We start from the raw sequence: 20339 nt of genomic DNA on the forward strand, positions 1-20339 counted from the left end.
CTTTCTAGCCTATGGGAGGGGGGTAGGCTCTGGGGCGGCATGAAGGGCCTTTCATTTGTTGGTAAATAATCCAAGCAAAGCTGCTTCCGAGCACAAGTTTTCCCCCTTTCTCTATAAACCATATGCTTCTTTAGCTATTGGACATATGCCCCTTTCCATAAACCGTGCGCAGCTTTAACTGTTGGAGCTGTTGTTAACTTGAACGCAAACCAAGTACGCAGGCTGCTTCCTGCATCTAAGCCTGCAGTGCAGTCCTGCTGAAGACAGAGTCAAGTATTCCTTTGCAGAACAGCTTGCTATTCAGAACCCAGAAACTCTATGGGAAGGTAATAGGTCATTTAATGACTGCCTGAAGCGTCTTTTCTGGGTAACTTATAGGGTGAGGGAGAATAATTTCAACAATGGTGATAATTTTCCCATATACATATAGGAAGATGGGAGGCAAATCAGTGTTCTGAGGGCTTCAAGAGACTTTGTAGGGGTTACTAGTCCTTTCTAATGGATAAGAGGCATGCCGATTTTGCCATTTACCTGAAGTACGACTCCAAGCGGGTTGCTTAAACTCAACGAGCCTTGGGTTGTTTACCTGAATGATGAGGGTGGTGGATACTGATGGGATTAATGGAGACGAGTGTGTTGCACACAGCCTGGCTTTTCTTGAGTGCTCCGTACATAAGAGCAAGAACCATGATAGTAATGATCCTTTGTAATGCAGCATCCCTTCTGCACCTTTCCAGGTGGCCCCGTGAAAGCTGAGCAACCCAATGTTTCAGGGAGGGAGGTTAGAGCATTTGTGTATCGATAGGAAATGAGCAAAAATTATTAAATTAGAAATTTAAAATCTGTATTTAATATTTACATAATCATTTAATATTAATATAAATTTAAAATGAAAAATAATAGAAAGTAATCACATAGGGGTGCCTGAGTGGCTCAGTGGGTTAAGCCTCTGCTTTCGGCTCATCAGGTCCATGATCTAAGGATCCTGGGATCGAGCCCCACATCAAGCTTTCTGCTCAGCAGGGAGCCTGCTTTTCCCTCTCCCTCTGCTGCTCCCCCTGCTTGTGCTCACTCGCTCTCTATGTATCAAATAAATAAATAAAATCTTTAAAAAAAAAAACATATAGGTTTAGGAGTACCTGGAGGGCTCAGTCGATGCAGTGTGTGACTCTTGATCTCAGTGTCATGAGTTCGAGCCCCCCGTTGAGGGTAGAGATTACGATATAAATACACCAATCTTTAAAAAAAAATCACATTTTAAATAAACAAATTTATTGAAATCTCTATATACAGCCCAATATCAGTGTAAAGAGTTATTCGTAGGTGTAAGAAAAGCTTGCCAGGCACTTAGATTTTAAGAGGTGGAATAAATTGTTTAAAACAAGACTCTAGGAGATATATGTGTGGGTTAATTTTTCAATCTATGTGAACTTAATCTGGACTTCCCTAAAGATTTACTGCAAAGGTCATACTTATGGTAGAAATAAGAAATCAAATAAACCTGCTATTTCTGCTATCTAAAGTGATAGGAAAATACTGAAACATATGGAAAAAAGTAATATTTTCATGCTCATTTAGTCCATTTCCTTTAAGGTTTTTTTTTTTTTTAAATTTAGAAATTTTGGAATAGAAATAATTATCTATTTCTTTTTCTCCTACTTTCCTTTTCTCCAGAGGTTTGGTGTCATGATAGTCTAGTGGGTAAGTGAGTGGACTCTGTTTCCTTGCACACATGTCTCAGTTCTGTATGTAGGAAGTGAGGATCAGAATGACAGTCACCTCATACGATTGACCTGGAGGCCTCAGAGCAGTACCTGGGACTCCGTGAAGTTTTTGTTCTTTAAAATCCTTGAATGGACTGTATTTAATGACACAACATTCCATCATGTAAGATAATGGACATTAACTTTGTTAATGAATTTTGCTTATAAGTAACACTGTGATGAACATCCTTGAAAATCAATCGTTGTCTTCTTTGCTACTTTCCCCTTAAGGTGCACTCTGGAAGTGGAATCATGTGATACGTCTAGCCAATTACAGAGATATTTTAATATCCTGAGAAAGTGAGTCTTTCTCTGTCTCCCTCCTAGCACTTGATACTATTGCTTTTACAGCTTTACTGGAATGTTCGCCGGTGTTACCTGGGTGAAAGTTTTATGTCCGAAGTATGTATAGTCCTTTAGGGTACTGCTTGGCCTCCGTTGTGGCCAAATCCAGTACCCTACCTATTTTTGTATGGCCCATGAGCCAAGAATGATTTGTTAGATTTTCTTTTTTAAAGATTTTATTTATTTATTTGACAGACAGACACAGCGAGAGAGGGAATACAAACAGGGGACGTGGGAGAGGGAGAAGCAGGCTCCTTGCTGAGCAGGGAGCCCAACAAGGAGTTCCATCCCAGGACCCTGGGATCGTGACCCAAACCGAAGGCAGGTGCTTAACAACTGAGCCACCCAGGTGCCCCTGATTTTTTAGATTTTAAATGTGTCATGTGAAAATTATATAAAAATTCAGAATTCACCATCCATAAATAAAGTTTTATTGGAAGACAGCCATGCTTATTGGTTTAGGTCTTTTCTGCGATTGCTTTTATCCTATAGAACAGAGTTCAGTGGTTGTGATGTTTGCAGACTTACGCAAAACTTGAATTTTGGGTCAAAATTCAAATATAAGTTTATTTTTTATTTCTTATCCCTGAGTCAGGAGGACCAGTAGCCAAATATGTAAGTGTGGGCTTTGGTATCTCACTCCCTGGGCTCCAGGTTCTGCCTGACCTGAGAACCAGCTGTGTGACCCGGGTAAGTAACCGAGCTTCGCTCTGCCACACAGTTTTCTCACCTGGCCAATGAGCGTCATGACCGTGCCTTTGCAAACAAGTTACAGTGATGAGAAAGCAAGATGGGGAAGCCCTTCCTACCGCATAGTACATAAATGTTAGCTGTCATTAATTGGTACATGGTTATAGCTTAAGTTGGCAGGCTTTTGAGAAAAAAGATTGGTAGGGAGAATGGCTGAAAACAGAATCACGTGTGTTTTAGGAAGGTGGATGTATCTGGTCTTTTGTTTCCTTAATAGCTTTTACTGGGATTTCTTAGGAAACAACAACAGCAGCAAAAAACCATTCCAACATTGGGGCGTTAGGGTCTTCTGAAGGTGCCTGGAAATCTGGAACAAGGTCAGGAGAAATGTCTGACTCGTGTCCCAGTTCCCATTCTTATCTCAGGGACGATGGCTGGTTGGTGCCCACCCTGCCCCCCTGACTGGCGGAGCGGGCACCACAGCATCCTGTGTTGGCCGTGACCATGAAGACATGCTCTGGGAAGATTAGGATTTGTGGCCCTTCCTGCCTCACTCATAGACAGTGTCTGAGCCGTGACCTGAAATTTTTTTTTTTTTAAAGATTTTATTTACTGACATACAGAGAGAGATCACAAGTAGGCAGAGAGGCAGGCAGAGAAAGAGGGGGAAGCAGGCTCTCCGCTGAGCAGAGAGCCCTATGCGGGGCTCGATCCCAGGACTCTGAGATCATGACCTGAGCCTAAGGCAGAGGCTTAACCCATTGAGTTACTTAGGTGCCCCCAAAATATTTTACATAGTTGCAGATTTGAGGGGCTAAGGAGGCTGGCGGGCACTCTTATGCCTTACCTGTGGTAACTTTGTGAAGGATCCAAACACGATATTTGATTGGGGCTCTCAAGTGCACATTTCATAGCTGAGCTCAAAGTGGGTGGTGGCTGGAGGGAGCTTCTGTTGTTGAAACTGGACCCTGCACCCCGACCTTTCCCAGAAGCTAAGTCAGCATAGGGGAGCTCTGCTCCCTGGCCCCAATCTTGTCATAGAGATGGAACCTCTAGCTCATTTTGGTACAATAATGATATTCTCTTGATATTTAAATGTGCTCTCCAGGAGGGTCTGATTTCTGCAGTGGAGTAAGCATGGTCTTTAAATTTTTATTAAAAATATAATACCACCATATGCTCAGGCTTTCTCATTATGCAGTCTTCTAAAAACAAAAACCATGCAACATAAACACACCAGATGAAGCCAGTTAGGTCTGTGTTTATTCTTGCAATTTAAGAAATGGTAGAAAGGTTAGGGAAGGGGACTTTGATCTTGAGCGGGGAGGAGGGGTGCAAACCTGGAAGCCACCATTCCAGAGGGCTGCCAGAATGTTCCTGCGGGTCTTCAAAGGCCGAGTAGGCCTGGAGTCCTCCCGCTGGATGGGCTGATAGGACTGGTCCCATCAGAGGACACACTCTGGCCTTGTGAACAGGTCTCCCATTGTTTCTATTGAACTTTTGGTTGTGGGTCTTGTTGTGGAATCCTCACTACTCACGTCTGTTAGGGCAAAGTAAGAAAGAGAGGCTCTTTATTCTTTGCTTCTAAAAGACGAAAACCAAGTCTTCAAACAAATCTCTAATACCTAAATATTCGCGAGACTGTTACTCACAGATAGGCATAAACGTGCTATTAAGCAGAAGGAAAAAAAAGTGTGGCCCTCCTGAGAATTTATTGTACTGCTTTTGATGTCCCTAATTAACTCACTCTGTGTAAGCAGCGACTAGCAACTAATAGCAGGCTAATAGAAGAAGCCGCATGACATTTCCGAATTCTTAATTCAAGGAGCGGTCTTCACAGGCTCGTGGAAATGAAGGAAGGTCTCCTCCTCCCTTTTACAGGAGGCCCTTTGGGGACCCTCAGGGGCCCGATTCATCTGTTCTATTTTCTCTCCCCTGGTGTGGGCGGGACTTGGCTGGTGCTTTCTGTCTGGAACTTTCCAAGTTGGTTAGTGCTGCTGGGTTTGGGTTTAGACTTAAGCGTCCTGGCATGCTGGGCAGTGTTCACCGAGTCACGGGAGCGCTTTGCTGTCCCTGTCAACGACGCCCATAGTGGGGCAGGCAGGGGGGCAGGGGTGCAGACCTTGGATTGGTGAGGTTCGGAGCATGGAGGAGAGCACACGGAAACCCTGGAGGCCACGGGGCATGCCTGGTGAGGCCTCAGACAAGCTGATAGCATGTTATCGGCTCCTGACTTTCCAGATGGGCAAGGAGCCCTCATTGTGTCATCTTCGAGGAAGGCAGGAGGCCGCTTGCTGCGTGTGCCCGCAGAGCTCTGGGCTGCGGTGGGGCTCACAGCCACTGCCGCCTTGGCCTTTTAGGTTTATCTGAATTGTCATCTTGCCTTCTCTGCCTACTTTTTCTGTCCCAGGCGCCCCTTTTGAAGTTGCAGGTAGCTCTGTAAGTGGAGGGAGGTGGGAAATGAGCTCTTTGGAGCAAGGAGTTTCTGGTGAGGGGCTAGTGGGATACTGGTCAGTCTAGACCCCCTTTCGTCCTTTGGCCAGAGAACTCTAGAAAATGTTAAAACAGTAGGGATACTTGCGTGCCTCTGACGGACAGCCTTTCCTACTTTCTCTCCTTTTACCTGGGACCTTTTACCTTGATGAAAGCAGGAAGAGCGAGCTACCCCGTCATCTTGGAGGCAGAGTTGCCGCTGGAATTTCTCCAGAGCCTCAAATCCTCCCGCTGGCCTCGTCTTGCAGGCCGTGCAGTTGGTTTAAAGGTTGCAGACAAAGCAGAGAGCTCTCTCCTGATCCTGGGCCACTCCCTCTGTCATCAGTCATTGTCAATGGGAGATGTATGTGTAGCCGCACAAGGGCGATGTCTGACCCCAAGGGCGTTGGAAATGTTCTTAGAGAAAGCATTGTTTGCTCGCTGCCTTTGGAAGCCAAGCTCCAGACATCCTAGGGACTAGTCCCAGGCCGAGGCATGACTGTAGTCTGGGTGCAAAGAGGCAAATCTGTGCTTCTAAAACCTATGGGCATGTTAGTCCTCCTCCTTGCACTCATCCTACCATGCTTCTGAATCCACGTTGCCTCCCCCCCTTTCCTTTCTGAAGTCCCTCTTTGCTCCAAGTCATGGGAAAAATTCTGAAACACGTGGAGCCAAGGACCTCCGTCCTACTGGTTTTTATTCAAAGAACATCAAAACGTAGATAACCAAAGAAATAAAGCCAACAAGACATAACACATGCATAATAGGGAAAAAATAAAATCATGCTCTTTCCAAACCCAGAGAGGCAGTTTCCTGGGAGGAAAGCAGAAAACGGGGCTGTTCTCTTGCCCAGATCAGGAAGGTGGGGCCCCAGGCTTCTGGAAGCACACTGGAAACTTCAGGTGTGCACAGACCCCATTGGCTGAGCCTCAGTGTGCGGTGTTTTGAAGGGGGGGCGGGGGAGGGTGTGGCCCAGTGGAGGGCGTGTGTGTGTGTGTGTGGCTGACGTCCGTGCAGCGAGCATGTTCCATGGGACCGAGCCCCTGAGGTTGAACGTTGACTCCCCATGGATTTGTCATTTGGGCCCCCTAGGTGTTTCCCAAGAGTGAGTTACAACCGTAAAAACCTGGTGGGGCAGTAACAGAGTTTTGATAATGCTCATGCGTAAACTTGAGATTACTTTCTGTCCTCTTCTGTTGATGGTGGTGCTGGTGGTAGAAGTGGGGAGTGCGTACAGACCCCAGGTGTCATTCCCTAAACCCTGTCCACAAGTAGACGTACCCCCGCCCGTGAACAGGGCCACGTGGCCAGTTTCCACCTCGGAAGCAGGCAGCCTGTCTCTGGACCTGGCCCCCTGTCCCATTGCAGAACGGTGGCTCTGGGGACCCAGGGAGATGGCAGAGATGATCGCATTCTGTGACCCTGAAGGAGTCTTTCCTTGCTTAAGGGAGGGGGCCACATCTGCCTCTGAGGGGTCAGGCAGAGTCATCTGCATACTGACCGAGCCTCAGACCTATGTTTTAATCCATTTGAAGATGACTTTATTATATCATTCCGTATGCAAATGGCAGAGTCTCACAAACTCAGACCTTCTTAAACATGGAAATATTATTCTCTTGTTAGAAGCCCCATTCGGCTAGAAATCTGAGTACCCGGTCTTTTTTTTTGTGCCCCCCCCCATTTTGTTGCCTCCTCCCCACCCCACCCCCCCATTCCGCCTCTCCTTTTGGCTCACCGAAATCTGAGTGCCACTTTTCTGGGAAAGCCTGATATTCTGACTTCAGTTTTGTAATTTAATGATGGAGAGTTTCCTTAGTAAACCAAATTTAGAGTCCTAGAATGCTTATCTTATATCCAGACCTTGAACATAAAAGGCATTTTATACCCGCAATTGTTCATTTAATGAGCAATTGCAGAGTGCAGGCCGGTTAAGGGATTGAGCTATATGCACTATTATTGCAAGAAGTATTCCGAAATACCAGAAATAGGACGTAAGCTCTGATCAGGGAGACTGCGAGCACAATTACCTTCTTTTCAAATCCTTCTGTGACACTGCGGGAGGAAAAAGGACTTTGAAACTTGAAAGGAAAAAGCTTGCTTTCAACCTCAAAAGCTAGGAGGAAAGGGCTCTGAAATTTGCTCAGAATTCCCAATTCACCATTAGCCTGTTTCTTCCTTTAGCCTCAAGGCATTCTCCGCTTTTTGAAAAGATGTTAAGAAATTCAGTCACAATAGAGAGCCTAGTTTTGAACATGTTTCACTCGGTCCATTGAGGTCTGGGCTCCAGCCTTTGTGTGGGGTGAATTGAGCTGAACGGCTAGCTGGTTGGAGACAGGTGAACGAGGAGTCGCTGTGCAGTCGCAAATTCTGGCAAAGAAAGGCTTCCCCCAACCCCATCCTTTATTTTACAATATGCATTCCTGTACAACGCTGCTCGTGGTAATATGTGAAGCTGAGCCCGTTCTTAAGTCAATACAGAGTACTTGGTTTAGAGCAACTCTTGTGAAGTTTGTCTTGTAATTGAAGCTGCTGTTGACCTTGCTTGGGGACCATTTGTAAAACCGTTTATTTAGCATAAACTGAAATAATAAACCCTCCTTCTCTCGGGCTGATTGTGATAGGGTGACATTAGTTTGATTTAATGATTAGCCGCCTGACCCTTCTGCTGGAGAGAGCGGCTTGAATAGAGAGAGTTCACTCGGAAGCACTCAGAATACTAATGAGCTTGTTAAATTTAGCATGGCTCCAACCACTTTTAATTCATCTAATGGGAGCAGCACTGCCTGGGAGAGGGAGAGTAAGAGGGAGGCAGGGAGACACCGAGAATGTTCCTAGAGGGTCTGCACACTAGAGGAAGCCCACCAAGAGAAGTTTGCAGAAAGTAGCTAGCCAGAGCCCGGGGTCCGAGTTGTAAGTATTGCCCGTTGTCTTATACTCTGTGTCTTCTCTTGTCCTGGGGGACGAGAGGAGTAATGGCGTGAAGACAGGATTTAAGGGAGCAGTTTAAAGGTCGATGTTAATTTTTTTTTTTTTTAAAGGTGGCCACGTGCATGCACCGTGAGCTCCTACTCAGCTCATTTTGCTAGGGGGACTGGAGGTGTTCTAGGTGACGATGCGGGGCAGGGTTTTATTTTTATATTGGAAGAACCCTCTGAAACTGTCATCTGAGGTCCAGGTGGGAAAAGCCCTGGCTTCCTGGCTCGCGGTGTGAAATGGTGCAAGGGATTGTGAGGACATGCCCAGGAGCGCGTGTTCGAGTCCTGCTTCACGCAGCGCTCTGTCTGCAAGCCTCCATGGTGAATGGTCCTAGCTGTGCAGGCATCAAAGTGATTTCGGAGTTTTCAGAACTCGTGGCACGGGGACTCGGCGCCTGTTGCCTTTGGATGAGTTCGGAAAACCTAGGACAGTTTGTAAAATGTGATGCTTGGGCAGCTCTCCACTGGGGGCGGGATTTTGTTAACTTCCACTTGAATGTGGTTATACACAAGGAAGGAGGTACCAAGGGGGGTTATAATAACAGTATTTAAAATAATTTTGTTCCTGAGACTTTTTAGTGAATTGCATGTTTCCCCGTGACCCCCGCCTCCCCCCCCAGCCCCGAGTTAGCAGCTGTTGAACACAGAGAAGCAGGAACAGAACAGTCCCCCTTGTGTTTGGCCGGGGAAGTCCATTGGCAGATGCTCCTAGAGCAGTGGGCTGTTTGCTTACATTTTTGCTGCCGACTTCTGCTTGTTGCCATGGTGGACAGTATGTTTCTGTCAATAATTTGGCCTGGCGTTGCCTGTCTGCACTGACTCTCAAACTTTATTGAACAACTCGGCACAACTGAACAAGATTAGACAGCTTTCGTCTTTTGGCTGACTGAAGTGGTTGCTAAATTTATAAGGGCAGGCAGGAATATTGCTTGGAAAGTTGCCTTTTCGCTGTGGAGAGCGTGCTGTCCAGCCTCAGAGCTGGTTGGACTGTGGAGCGTGTGTCCTGTCAAGTTTTGATCTGAGTGCCCGTCAGGAACGACTTAGTACACAAGGTAAACTTCATGAAATATTTGTCTGCTGGAATTTTTTTGGAGAGGAGGGGAGGGTAGGTAACAGCGTATCAGCATCAACTGCAGTAAAAAAGTCAGTCTGGTGAAAGTTTCTACACTCAAAAATTTCGTGCCTGCCGTTGACTTTACTAAGGCAATTAGTTAGAATTTTTTCTTGTATTATGTATTTAAACTTTGCTTAGTTCCCCTTACAACTTTCACGTTCGCACGTGTTAGTTTAACTCACAGTGAGAAAAATAATAAAAGTTTAGTACTTGTGAAAAAAATCACTTAGCTGGAAAGACACCCCCTTTCCACTCCCCCCACCCCCCCTCCCCGCCCCACCAATTACTTCCTTTTTCCAGGAGGCTGGGGAGGGAGGTGGTGGGGAGGGATGTGGGAGGATTCTGGTCAGACCATGCCAATTATTCAATTATTTGTGAAGTTGGATTCAACTGCTCATCATAAAGGCTTGGCTTCTAAGAAACTCACTCTATTATAGGGATGTGGGTTTAAGAGAAGAAAAGTTAATTTCTTTTAGGAAGATTAAGTCAAGGGAATCCCGTTTTCAACCTGGAACAGATTAGCGGAGCTTGGTTATTCTTTTAACCAGAGAACACTAATTACGTGTCACGGTGGCTCTTGGTCAGGGCTCACTGGCTTTCCAGACGGAAGGTCCACTCTCTGGAATACAGAATTTGCATCTCAGTGCCACAAGTTCATTTCAAGTTGAAATTGGGAATAAAGATTTTATACAGGCGCAAATTAGTGGAAAATATGACTTTGGCCATTGGTAGGTTATAGGAGTTTTTATAAAACCGACTGAGAGTTTAAATGTTTTTGACACCCTTTTGCTTTACAGAACTGCAAACCCTTATTCTATAGCCTGCAACTTTACTGCTAACGAATTACGAAGGCAGAGTGGTGCCTCCAAGTATTAGAAAGAAAAATAAAAATGTAGGTTTTTTTTTTCCTCCGGTATTTTGTTTTTAAATTAGCAAAAGTGTGGTTTGAGTTGCCTTTGTAAAGATCGATGTGTGAAAATGGGGTATTACACCCATTTTGTTTTTCCTTTTTAGTAGTTACTTGATAGATTAAACTCATAATTTATCCCATCATTACAAGATTGGGTGGCGAAGATCTGCACAAAATGATGCTAAATAATGTTTCACAGTTATCCTGCAGTAGTCAGCAAATTCACCGTAAAGACCAAAGCATATCTCATTGTTTCTTCTGTTTTGCAAGTCATTTGCTAGCCTGAGAAACAAAACAAAACAAAACATGCTTATTTCTTCCAATCCCAGACACAAGCAGAATGATGAAAATTGCTCCTGGCTTTGGGTAGTTCAAGTCATTAGTCATCACAAAACAGTAGTCGTGACCGTAGGTTATATTTTCACTCTTACCCATGTTTATAGCGGCACTTCCTTCTGAAGTTGTGCAAACAGCCATGAAACTGGTAAAATATATTTTTTCCTGTTTTTTAGGTGGCTCTCAGCCAGTTATTACTGCTTTATGAAATACTTGGAAGATCAGTTTATGTGTTGGGATAAGATGTATTCAGAATCTGTCCGTCCAAAATGTACAAGGCCATTAGTACTTACATATAGATGTATATTTCAGCTCAAGAATGGGACATCATTCTCAGATTAGATGTCCGAGCCTTACCCGAACAGCTTTGTTTCCATGAGCACTTACCTTCCAGAACAGTCTGCTGATGAAATGCAGGGCTTGTTTGGGAACATGGAGTGTAGAATGTGTGTATGACTCTTAACAGATGAATTGGCCCATTTGTTGTGGATTCAGATCACTCGTTTAGTTTAATTTTATGCATGGGCTCTTTGATCTGCTATTCTAGAAAGGTCATCCAATCACATTTGCAGAGAGCCCTAATGGGTAGATGGGAAGTTCCTACAGATCAAAGGGGACGAAAGTATTAGGAAGCTGGAAAACTGAATGTTTGTGGAATTTCGTCAAGCTGTTTCTGAAGTATGTGAAGCAGCGTCTGGACCCCAGCAGAGAAGGAGCCTGTGTCCGCATCACTGCCGCCTTCCTCACCCCCAGAGCCATCTTGCCCTGGGAATTAGTCTTACCCCATTTGTTCTTGGTTCTCAGCTCTGTTCTACATGTCTTGCAAAGGGTACTATAGGTTTACCTTTACCCCTCATAACTGGTGGGTCTTTTGTCCCATTTTTAGCTCCACTAAACCAGTGGGTTATATAGATCTGACTTAAAAAAAAACAAAACAAACAAAAAAAAAGAACAAAAACAGGAAAACTTTTGGAGCACTTTAGGTCGTTCCATCCGCAGATCACCCAGGGGCGCAGCGGGTGTCTGAGCTGCCATCACGACCCCTGAGCAGCCCGGCTTCCTCAGACACACAGGGGGAAGCTGGACACCCATGGCCTCAGGCTGGCAAAACTTTCCCTTCACTTGGGACCCGCAGGGATATTGGCAAGTCCATAATGAACACCTTCCCTGGCAGGTTCACTTGTCAGCTGGCGATGATAATTTGTGGACCCCTTCCATCTCAACTTAATAGGCTCATTTCCTGCTCCCCTTCGCCCTCCGATTGGTATTTTGGACCCTCATTCATAAGGTTTTGTCTGAAGACTATGTCATCATGGCCTAGCTTTCAAAGTTGCCAAGAATGAGAAACAGGCTTCTTCGGCGGGGGAGGAGGGCTGGAGAGGGAGACCTAGTTGATGACTGGTTTTGAATCGTTCCTTCAAGTGGCTCACAGGGCTTCCATTTCCCCCTCTTTCTCTAGAGGATGAAAGTCCTGGACAGACCTATCACAGAGAGAGAAGAAACGCGGTCACCATGCAGCCACAGAGTGTCCAGGGCCTCGGCAAGATCAGCGAGGAGCCTTCGACATCCAGCGAGGAGAGGGCCTCGCTGATCAAGAAGGAGATCCATGGGTCCCTGCCGCACCTGGCCGAGCCCTCCCTGCCATACCGTGGGGCCGTGTTTGCCATGGACCCCCGGAACGGTTACATGGAGCCTCACTACCGTAAGTGGCCCCTGCCCTGGCCCGCGTGTCCCGGGAGCGCAGAAGGCTGGGCGCGTGGGCGCGCACGCGCGCTGCAGGGATAATTACGCTCGTATTAATTTGTATCAGTGTTTAATTTACGGCCCAGTTTTTTTTTTTTCCTTTTTCTTTTTCTTCTCCTATATCCCGTCCATTCCTCTTTTTAGAGAGAGCCATTGTCTTACATCTCTAAACCAGTCCAAGCCTCCGCGTGGCAGATATGAGGAAGGTGTCCATCTGTGGCTAATCCACATGGACCTTTGCTGCGAACGAGAACCAGATTTCTTCCACCCAAGCAGACACTGCAGGAGCAGAAGTGGTTGATGGGGGTAGTTATTAAAGTGGGCTGCACTGGCAGAAGTCCTGAACCACCGCGATCCTCGTTTTGAATGATTTTTGGCTTATTTGTTGAGTCTGAACAAACAGACCCTTTTTTTGAGCAAATCAGTGCTAGATTCCTTAATGTGGAAGATTCTTCTACAAGTTTTACTGGCTTCTTTAACCAGCAGAGCAGAAACACGGGAAGCTTCTTTTCTAGCGCTAATAAAGTTGAAGTAATTCACTAGGACTCAGAACACAAATAAATATACGATAGCTTTCTCCAAAGAAAAATGTATAAGGGTTGACTCCATTTGTGGCCTGTTTCTAGTTAAAAAAATATACTTTGGTTGTGGAGGTAATGAAGTTCCTAGGTGCCAAAGCTAAAGCTCTTGGTTACAGATTTATCACCTTGGCAGGATACAGACTTGCCATTTAACCTTCCTGGCTCCAATTCCAGATGACCCATTGAGCTCCAGAGAAGGGGACTGGTTTGTGTTTCCCCTTTTCCACATCATTCAGAAATTTTAGTGTTTTAAGGCAAAAGGTCATTAGCCAGATGACTGATTAGCGAGGACAGCTGATTAGTGCCTCTCCCTACCCCCCCCCCCCCCCGAAAGTGCCCAGGATAAAAGCTAATTTCATCCCTTCGTTAGCTGGCTCGTAGCAGAGGGAAATGTTCCCTCATCAGGGTACAGATCAAAGAACCTGGAGCAGCCTTACGTCTCAGTAACTGCTTTCTCCCTGACCAGGTTACATTGTTGGTAAAGATGGAAGGCACACTTTTTTTTTTTTTTTTTTTTTTTTAAAGCTGCCGTAAGGATGGAGGAAAAGGTTTTATGGATTCTTCTAGGTTTTTTAAAAAAGACTGCGACTTCTCTGATTAAAAAGTGCTTCTCAGCCCTGTGGCTACAGTTTTTACAGATCCAGAAGTGAGGAGAAGGTGGGCGCTCACTTCTTTTTCTGCCTTCGTTAAAGTTTATTTCGTTTTCTTTTAGGAGCAAGAGTTTACGATGGTGTTGGCAGGGTGTTCCTGTTTTCTCCACTGTGTTTTTATCTGTGGGTCTCTCTGAGATAGCGTCCTTGCAGAAAATGTGAGGGAACCTACACACTTCCTCCCTACATTAATACTCCGGAGTGTATTTACTTTTTAAAAAGAATCAAGTCTAGTTTATTAGCCACAAGTTCCCTGCATTGTTTTCATCCTCATGTGTGAACACAAACTTTCCCAATCCCATATTTATGTTTTGCTTTCTGTTGCAGACGCCCACTAATTAGTGAGGTCTATAATTGGGCAGGACAGCTGACGAATACTTCTTGTCTAATGGATGGAAGTGAGCAGATGACCGTTAAGTCTCTGTGCCGTTCAACTTGCAGCTTGCTCTTGGTTCGTTTCTTCTAACGGTCGGCCCGTCCACCCCTCTCCCCTTCGTCTGAGGGATAGGCTTTCTGCACACCTGGGATCCTTGACACTCTTGCCAGTGTGTGTTTTGACCCACCTCTTGGGTCTCAGTATTAATTAGCACAGTGCCCTGTGGAGCTCTTAGTGGGGCTTGGAACGGTTCTATTTAGGACATAGACCAATACATTGGATGTCCCTAACTTTCCCCACTGTATTGTTCAAAGCACCGTTAAGACTGCGTGATGACTGACAGACTGTGGATGTTGCCTGTAACCAACTGACAGATGCCATTTTGACCAACACCCGCCCTCCCAATATACTCCCTGAACGGGTCGTAAGGAAATGAGATCCTTACATATACAACATGGATAGAACGATCTAGAGATCACACAGATTGGATTACCATTAAGGGGCAGAGGGCTCAACTTCCAGCTTTGCCATATAGTGGCTGTGCGTCATGGTCAAGTGTGCCGACCCCTCCAGGAGTCGTGTCCTCACCATTTATTTGGTGTTGTAATGTGAGCGCTGCTCCATGGTGTTTTGCTGAGAATTAAGGGACACAATGCAAATACGGGATTTAGTAAAATCTCTGGCTCATGGTGAGTGCTTCAGATTATTATGGCACGTGTTTTCCTGTGCCCCTCTTTCCTCCTGTTCCTTCCTTTCCATTGTCATTGCCATCATGACCATCATCACCACCATTATCATTGCCACCACCACCACCATCATCACCACCACTGTCACCCGTCACCATCATTCCTATCATTACTACCACTACCATCATCATCACCATTACCACCACTGCTACCATCATCACCAGCACCACCGGCACCACCAATATCACCATCCCCACCATCATCACCATCATTGTCACCACCACCATCACCCCGTTACCATCATTGCCATCATCACCACCATTACCACCAGTATTGCCACCACCGACACCACTGCTGTCCCGGCCACCACCATCACCTTCACTAGCACCCCCATCATTACCACCACCACCATCGTCACCACCACTGTCACCACCACCACCATCACTACCCTCATCGCCATCATCACCACCACGACCACCTCCACTGTCACCACCTATATGTGATGAGTTCCATCTCCAAACCGAGTTATTTTTTTAGTGCTGCAGTCATGTTTCTCTGCCTCCCTGAGATCTGCATCTTCTGGAAACAGATTAGAGATTGAGTGGACTGTAAACTTTAGGAAGAGTGTTGGTGTGGCCAGCGCTGTGTACGGTAGCCTTCTGAGCAGACCTTTTCTCCTCGAACCTTAGTGAATTGACTATATATATTTTTTTCTATTTTGTAAGTAAGGATTTACTTTAATAACAAATACAAGCAATATATGTGGAAAAAAGAAAGCTACAGAATTATTCATATGAGATATTTTAAAGATATCCCCAAGGAGTTAGATAGGATGTAACTTTACTTTTTCTAGAACCGTATTGGATGTTTTAGTCTTATACCAGCATAATGAGTGTGTCTTGGCACTTTAAAATAAAATCTGTCTACCTTATCTGGATTTAATTATCCAGAGAAGGCTAATGAATGACCAATACAATGCTGAAGTTGATCGATCCTCCCCAAATTTTTAGTGTATGAGAAAAGTGCTGTCTTTTTAAAAATGAGGCATGAAAGTTCGATCACGTTTCTTTACTTGTCAGTCCGCAGCAAAACTTCAAACCACAAGTTCACTGCAGTCAAGGTTCAGAAACATCTTTGTAGGCTGTTCCCCTTTCCTGTGAACCATTGTCAGAGATTGTCGGAGAGAAACAACCTCGTTGACAACCAGGTTGTCGGAGAGCAAAGACTCCTCCTATCCAGGGTAGCTGGGCATGTGAACACTCCCAGGAATTCCTTCGTTTCTCTGTGGTTGGAAAATGTGGACTTTCCAAGATGCCTAATTTGCGTTTCTATATATACTGACTTGGTATTTCTAACGTGTGGGCAGGCTTCCTGTGAGACCGGAAAAGGGAAAATCGTTTCTTCCCCCCTCTGAAGGACATCTGTACAATTTTTATGGCGCAAGACTTGATTATCCTTGGGTATGCAGTGTTACGTCCTCACAAAGGGTAGTTAGGCTGGATTCAAAGTCTTTTAGGTTTTGTGGGTTTGACTTAAAAAAAAAAAAAGAAAGAAAGAAATACCAGGGATAGCGGATACTTCAAACATTCATAACATATGTTTGGAATAAAATGCTCCCAGGGGCCACTGGAGGGTATGCTCTCCTGGAGGGCTGCCGTGGAGGGCTTGTATGTCAAGGCAAGAAAGTAGGCGCTCGAGCCGCACGGCTTAGACCTCAGACATGGTGTGATGCTGACAGGTCGGTGGCCGCAGGATCACTGGCGCTTTGTGACTGGGGAGAGTGTGGGAGGGGCTGGTTTGCAGAGACCTGAACTGCCTGCCCCCAGACTTGGGATTAGGACCCCCATTTCCCTCCGGAAGATTGCTCAGCAGTTTCCAGCTGCCTCTGCTCCGTGGGTCTCCAGGTACTTCGAACTCCATCACCCCCGCGTCCCCTCACTGCCAGGCATATGTGTGTTCTCTTAGGGACCTGGCGCAGGCAAGTGACATAATAGTTAAAGCATCCCTGTACCCTGGCCAGTGCCTAACTTGTTTACGAGAAAACATGTGTTTCATTGTCTTCTGTCTTCTTGGGGGAGTCTCGTTTTCTGACTGTCCCTGCAGGAGGCTTTGTGGGGAGCGTCTGGGATGCAGGGAGTCCTGCAGCATAGGGGCCCCCACTGGTTCTGTTACGAGGAGTAGAAGGACATCCGCTTTTCTAAAATTTCAGTTCTCTTTTTGCAGTTTGAGGGTCGTGAAGATGCTTTTCTTCTGCCCCCCGCTGCTCCCAAGCAGTAGTAATCCCTCACGGAAAATATGATTCATTCCTCCGTGCAAATGCTTTGATTGAAAACACACCACTGGTATCCTTCCTTATGGTTCCCCAGCTCAGATGACAGAACTATTAGTTGCTAATTAGCAAAACCTGAGGAATTAGCTTAAAGAAAAGAAACTGAATTTTTAATTGCTTGCATTTATTTTCTGTGGAAAGCTGATGTGCCAAGCCCACTTGCAGTCTTGTGTGCTAAAAAAAAAAAAGTAAATTTTTTTTTTCTACCTGTCTGTCTTTATATTAGGTGACTTCCTACAGCCCTTAGAAATATACCTTCTAAGCGAGTGGAAGACAAGATGTATATTTTACATATTTAATAGGTGCACCTGCTCACGTCTCTCTTACTATCTAGAGACAGAGAGACAGAAATGCCTACAAGGCACAGATGAACATTTGGGGTCGACCACACTGCACAGACAGTGACAGTTCCCCGAGCACTCACCATTCCATTCTCATCCGGGCTGTCTGTTCCTGCTTTGGAGAACAGTTGATGAACCAATCAGGGGTGTTTGTGTCTTTCGTTTTGTTTTCTTGAAGATTATACTGCTGAGCCAGGAAGACCGGTCGATGCTGGGTCATACTTTGAGGACTTTGCCAAACATTACTTCTTCCCCTGACAGTCTTGAACTGTAGGGGGATCTGGAACGGGGAGACAGTCCACGAACCTTTGTAGAACTGGTATTTGTGAGCTCCAGGATAGCTCTGTGATTATTCTTGTCCTTCTATGAGAAATTGGATGTAACGATCCGGGTTTTCTCTCAGTAATCCAGAGGTCACATTGAAGGCTTGCAAACTGTGAGCCACTTCCAACAGGTTTTTTTTTTTTTTTTTTTTTTTTTTTAAGATTTTTATTTATTCATTTGACAGAGATCGCAAGTAGGCAGAGAGGCACAGAGAGAGAGGAACGGAATCAGGCTCCCCGCTGAGCAGACAGCCCGATGCGGGGCTCGATCCCAGGACCCTGGGATCATGACCTGAGCTGAAGGCAGAGGCTTAACCCACTGAGCTACCCAGGTGCCCCTCCAACAGGTTTTTAAGGAGCTATTGCAAGGTCACTAACTCAGTCTTGCTGAAAGTGGTAGACGTTTAGGGATAATCATTAGGGTTTCAGGTTGAGTCTAACTGGTGAATCTTGATTACTCTTGGGCCTAATAGGACTGTGACTCTACAGTCCAGTCTTGGGATGTGACCCGAGAAGCTGGAAACCAGCAGTGAGAAAAGCTGTCTGGAAAGTTTAATTTGATTTTATTCATTGAATTTGGGGGGATGCATTGATTAGAGGAGAGTAGGGAGAAGTCTGAAGGCCATTCATGAGAAGGATGGACAGAATGTTCTAGGGAAAGTCAGTTGGCTGTCGGCCATGCCCTGGCCCAGCACCCCCTTCCCTGGTGGCCCACCACAGTCCTCCCCTCAGGCAAGCCCAGCCCCCTGGCCGCTACCTCAGCCACCCTGCTCCTGCTGTCATTCTGTGCTTTCCTCCTGTCTTCATGGTCTACTGACTCTCAGGGTCTTTCTAGAAGCCACTTCCTTTGAAAGTCCATTTCACAAAGGTATTTCCCTTCCCTGGACACCGATGGACGTGGAATTCTCACCTCAGCACCTCACGGCTGTGTTTTGTGCTGGCCCGTGTATATTAGTGTTTGGAATCACGTGGTGGCCAGGGGCAGTCCCCAGCTCTTACACCTGCCCAAGTCCTGGGACAGGACCCAGAAGGCCTAGCTGTTCCGTTGCTTGACCTTCATTGCCCCACAGATGAAGTGTGTCCTGAGCCTGCCACTCAGGAGGGGCCCCTTGGCAAGACACTGATGCTTCTGCTTCTGTTTTAGTGCCAGTCCCCCTACGCCAACTCGGACCCAAACACAGTCACCCAGTCCTTTCTGCAAGTAGGCATTTGTGACACATGGATATATTTCTAAATTGCACCTTTCAAAACCAGCAAAAATACTTGTTCTCGTGTACTTACAGCAGCTCGACAACTCCTCGGGTTCTCCTCTCGCATGGCTGGAGCTACTTTGGAATAAGTTGGCAATTTAACTCGCTGACTTGGGTGAGGCTCTTTTTTTTAAGAACCATGGGATTAGCCCAGGAGATCTGCCTGGCTCGTGTGTTTTCACGCCTGTCTAAAATCAAACAGGTAGGTAATTTTTTTCTGTGGCTAAGGTGAGCGTGATATCTGTCTCCCTTTTTCCAAGTTTTAATGATTTGTTTTGTGCTTAGCAATCTCTAGGCCATTCACGATTTTGGTAACATCTTTCCAACTTGTTAGTGTCCAAGTATGCGTGTAATCCATATTAACAGCACCCTCCATCTACAGATCGGTTTGGGATTATGAATCCGGTTATTTAAATATTCCATGTAATTATTTTCCTTTTCTAATTTGGCGCCCGTCCAACACAGCGGCCTTTTAAAAATTTTTTTGGTAGCTTTTAGTACCCCCACCGCCCCCACCCCCACCCGCTAATCCCTTTCTTAGCCTGAAGCATGAGAAACACAGCAACTCTGGCCATTTCTCAGCCATCTGCTAACAACTTTCTGTCCCATTTCCTAATGGAGCAACATTATCCTTAGTCCCTCCTCCTTTTTCTTGTATAATTAAAGAATGTTACCTTTGATGTCTCTTGAAAGTTGTATCTCCTGTCTTGCTTTAGCTTTCTTGATCTTGTACCTATAAATTTGTGCTGCATCTTCATTCTTCTTAGTGAAAGGGCCGGATTTTTCTCTCTTTGTGCCTTTTACAGTTTGATTTAATAGAGGGTAACCGATCTGGCATTTTATGGCTCTGTCCTTCCTATGTTCTGATAGCGTTTGGATTCTTATGGTACTCTTTGAAAAGTATCCAACTTCCTCAAATCTTTGAGCTTTTACATTCTGCTCTTTATACTTTGGGTTTCTCCTAAAATTAATTGTTCCTATCTTCCTAATGTCTTCCCTTCTTTTGGGGGGAGGGGGTCTGGGCTTTTCATCAACCTCAGTTCTGATGAGTTTCTTCCTCTTAGAACATAATGAGGAAAATTCTTGATTTTTTCAGCTGTTGGTATTTTTTGTTCATCTGTTAGTCATTTGTTTTTTTGGCGTGTGCTTACTAGTGGCCTCCCAAGTGCCAACCCGTGTTAGAAAGAACGAACAGAGTCACTGCTTCCATGGACCTTCGGGCTGGTGGGACATTGAGACAAGTATATAAGCCCATACAAAAAGCCAACACAAAGAATGCTTCAGAAAGGCAAATGCAGGGTCCTTTGGGAGCAGGTAACAATATGCCTGACCCAGACTTGGGCCCAGAGGGCTTCGTGGAGGAAGGGACATCTGGACTAAATCCTGTGGCACAGAGGTGGAGAGGATCCTTCATGGAGGAAATCGTTTGTGAGGACCCAGGAGGAGTGTGGTTGG

The 20339-nt window shown here is 45.6% G+C and overlaps 1 protein-coding gene across 4 annotated transcripts in view; it reads left to right on the forward strand.

Annotated features, from left to right (window-relative positions):
* GLI3 (GLI family zinc finger 3) overlaps positions 1-20339 on the forward strand; it is a 263559-nt gene that overhangs the window by 76300 nt on the left and 166920 nt on the right. For 2 of the 4 annotated variants that reach the window (XM_032305776.1, XM_032305777.1), the window contains exon 3: positions 12065-12307. In XM_032305776.1, coding sequence (XP_032161667.1) covers positions 12065-12307 — 243 coding nt within the window. Of the gene's footprint in view, positions 1-7214; positions 8181-9041; positions 9298-12064; positions 12308-20339 lie in introns of those variants that run through there. The other 2 variants (XM_032305778.1, XM_032305779.1) reach the window with 2 other exon arrangements.

This window comes from Mustela erminea, chromosome 11, assembly GCF_009829155.1.
Source record: "Mustela erminea isolate mMusErm1 chromosome 11, mMusErm1.Pri, whole genome shotgun sequence".
Taxonomy (NCBI): domain Eukaryota; kingdom Metazoa; phylum Chordata; class Mammalia; order Carnivora; family Mustelidae; genus Mustela; species Mustela erminea.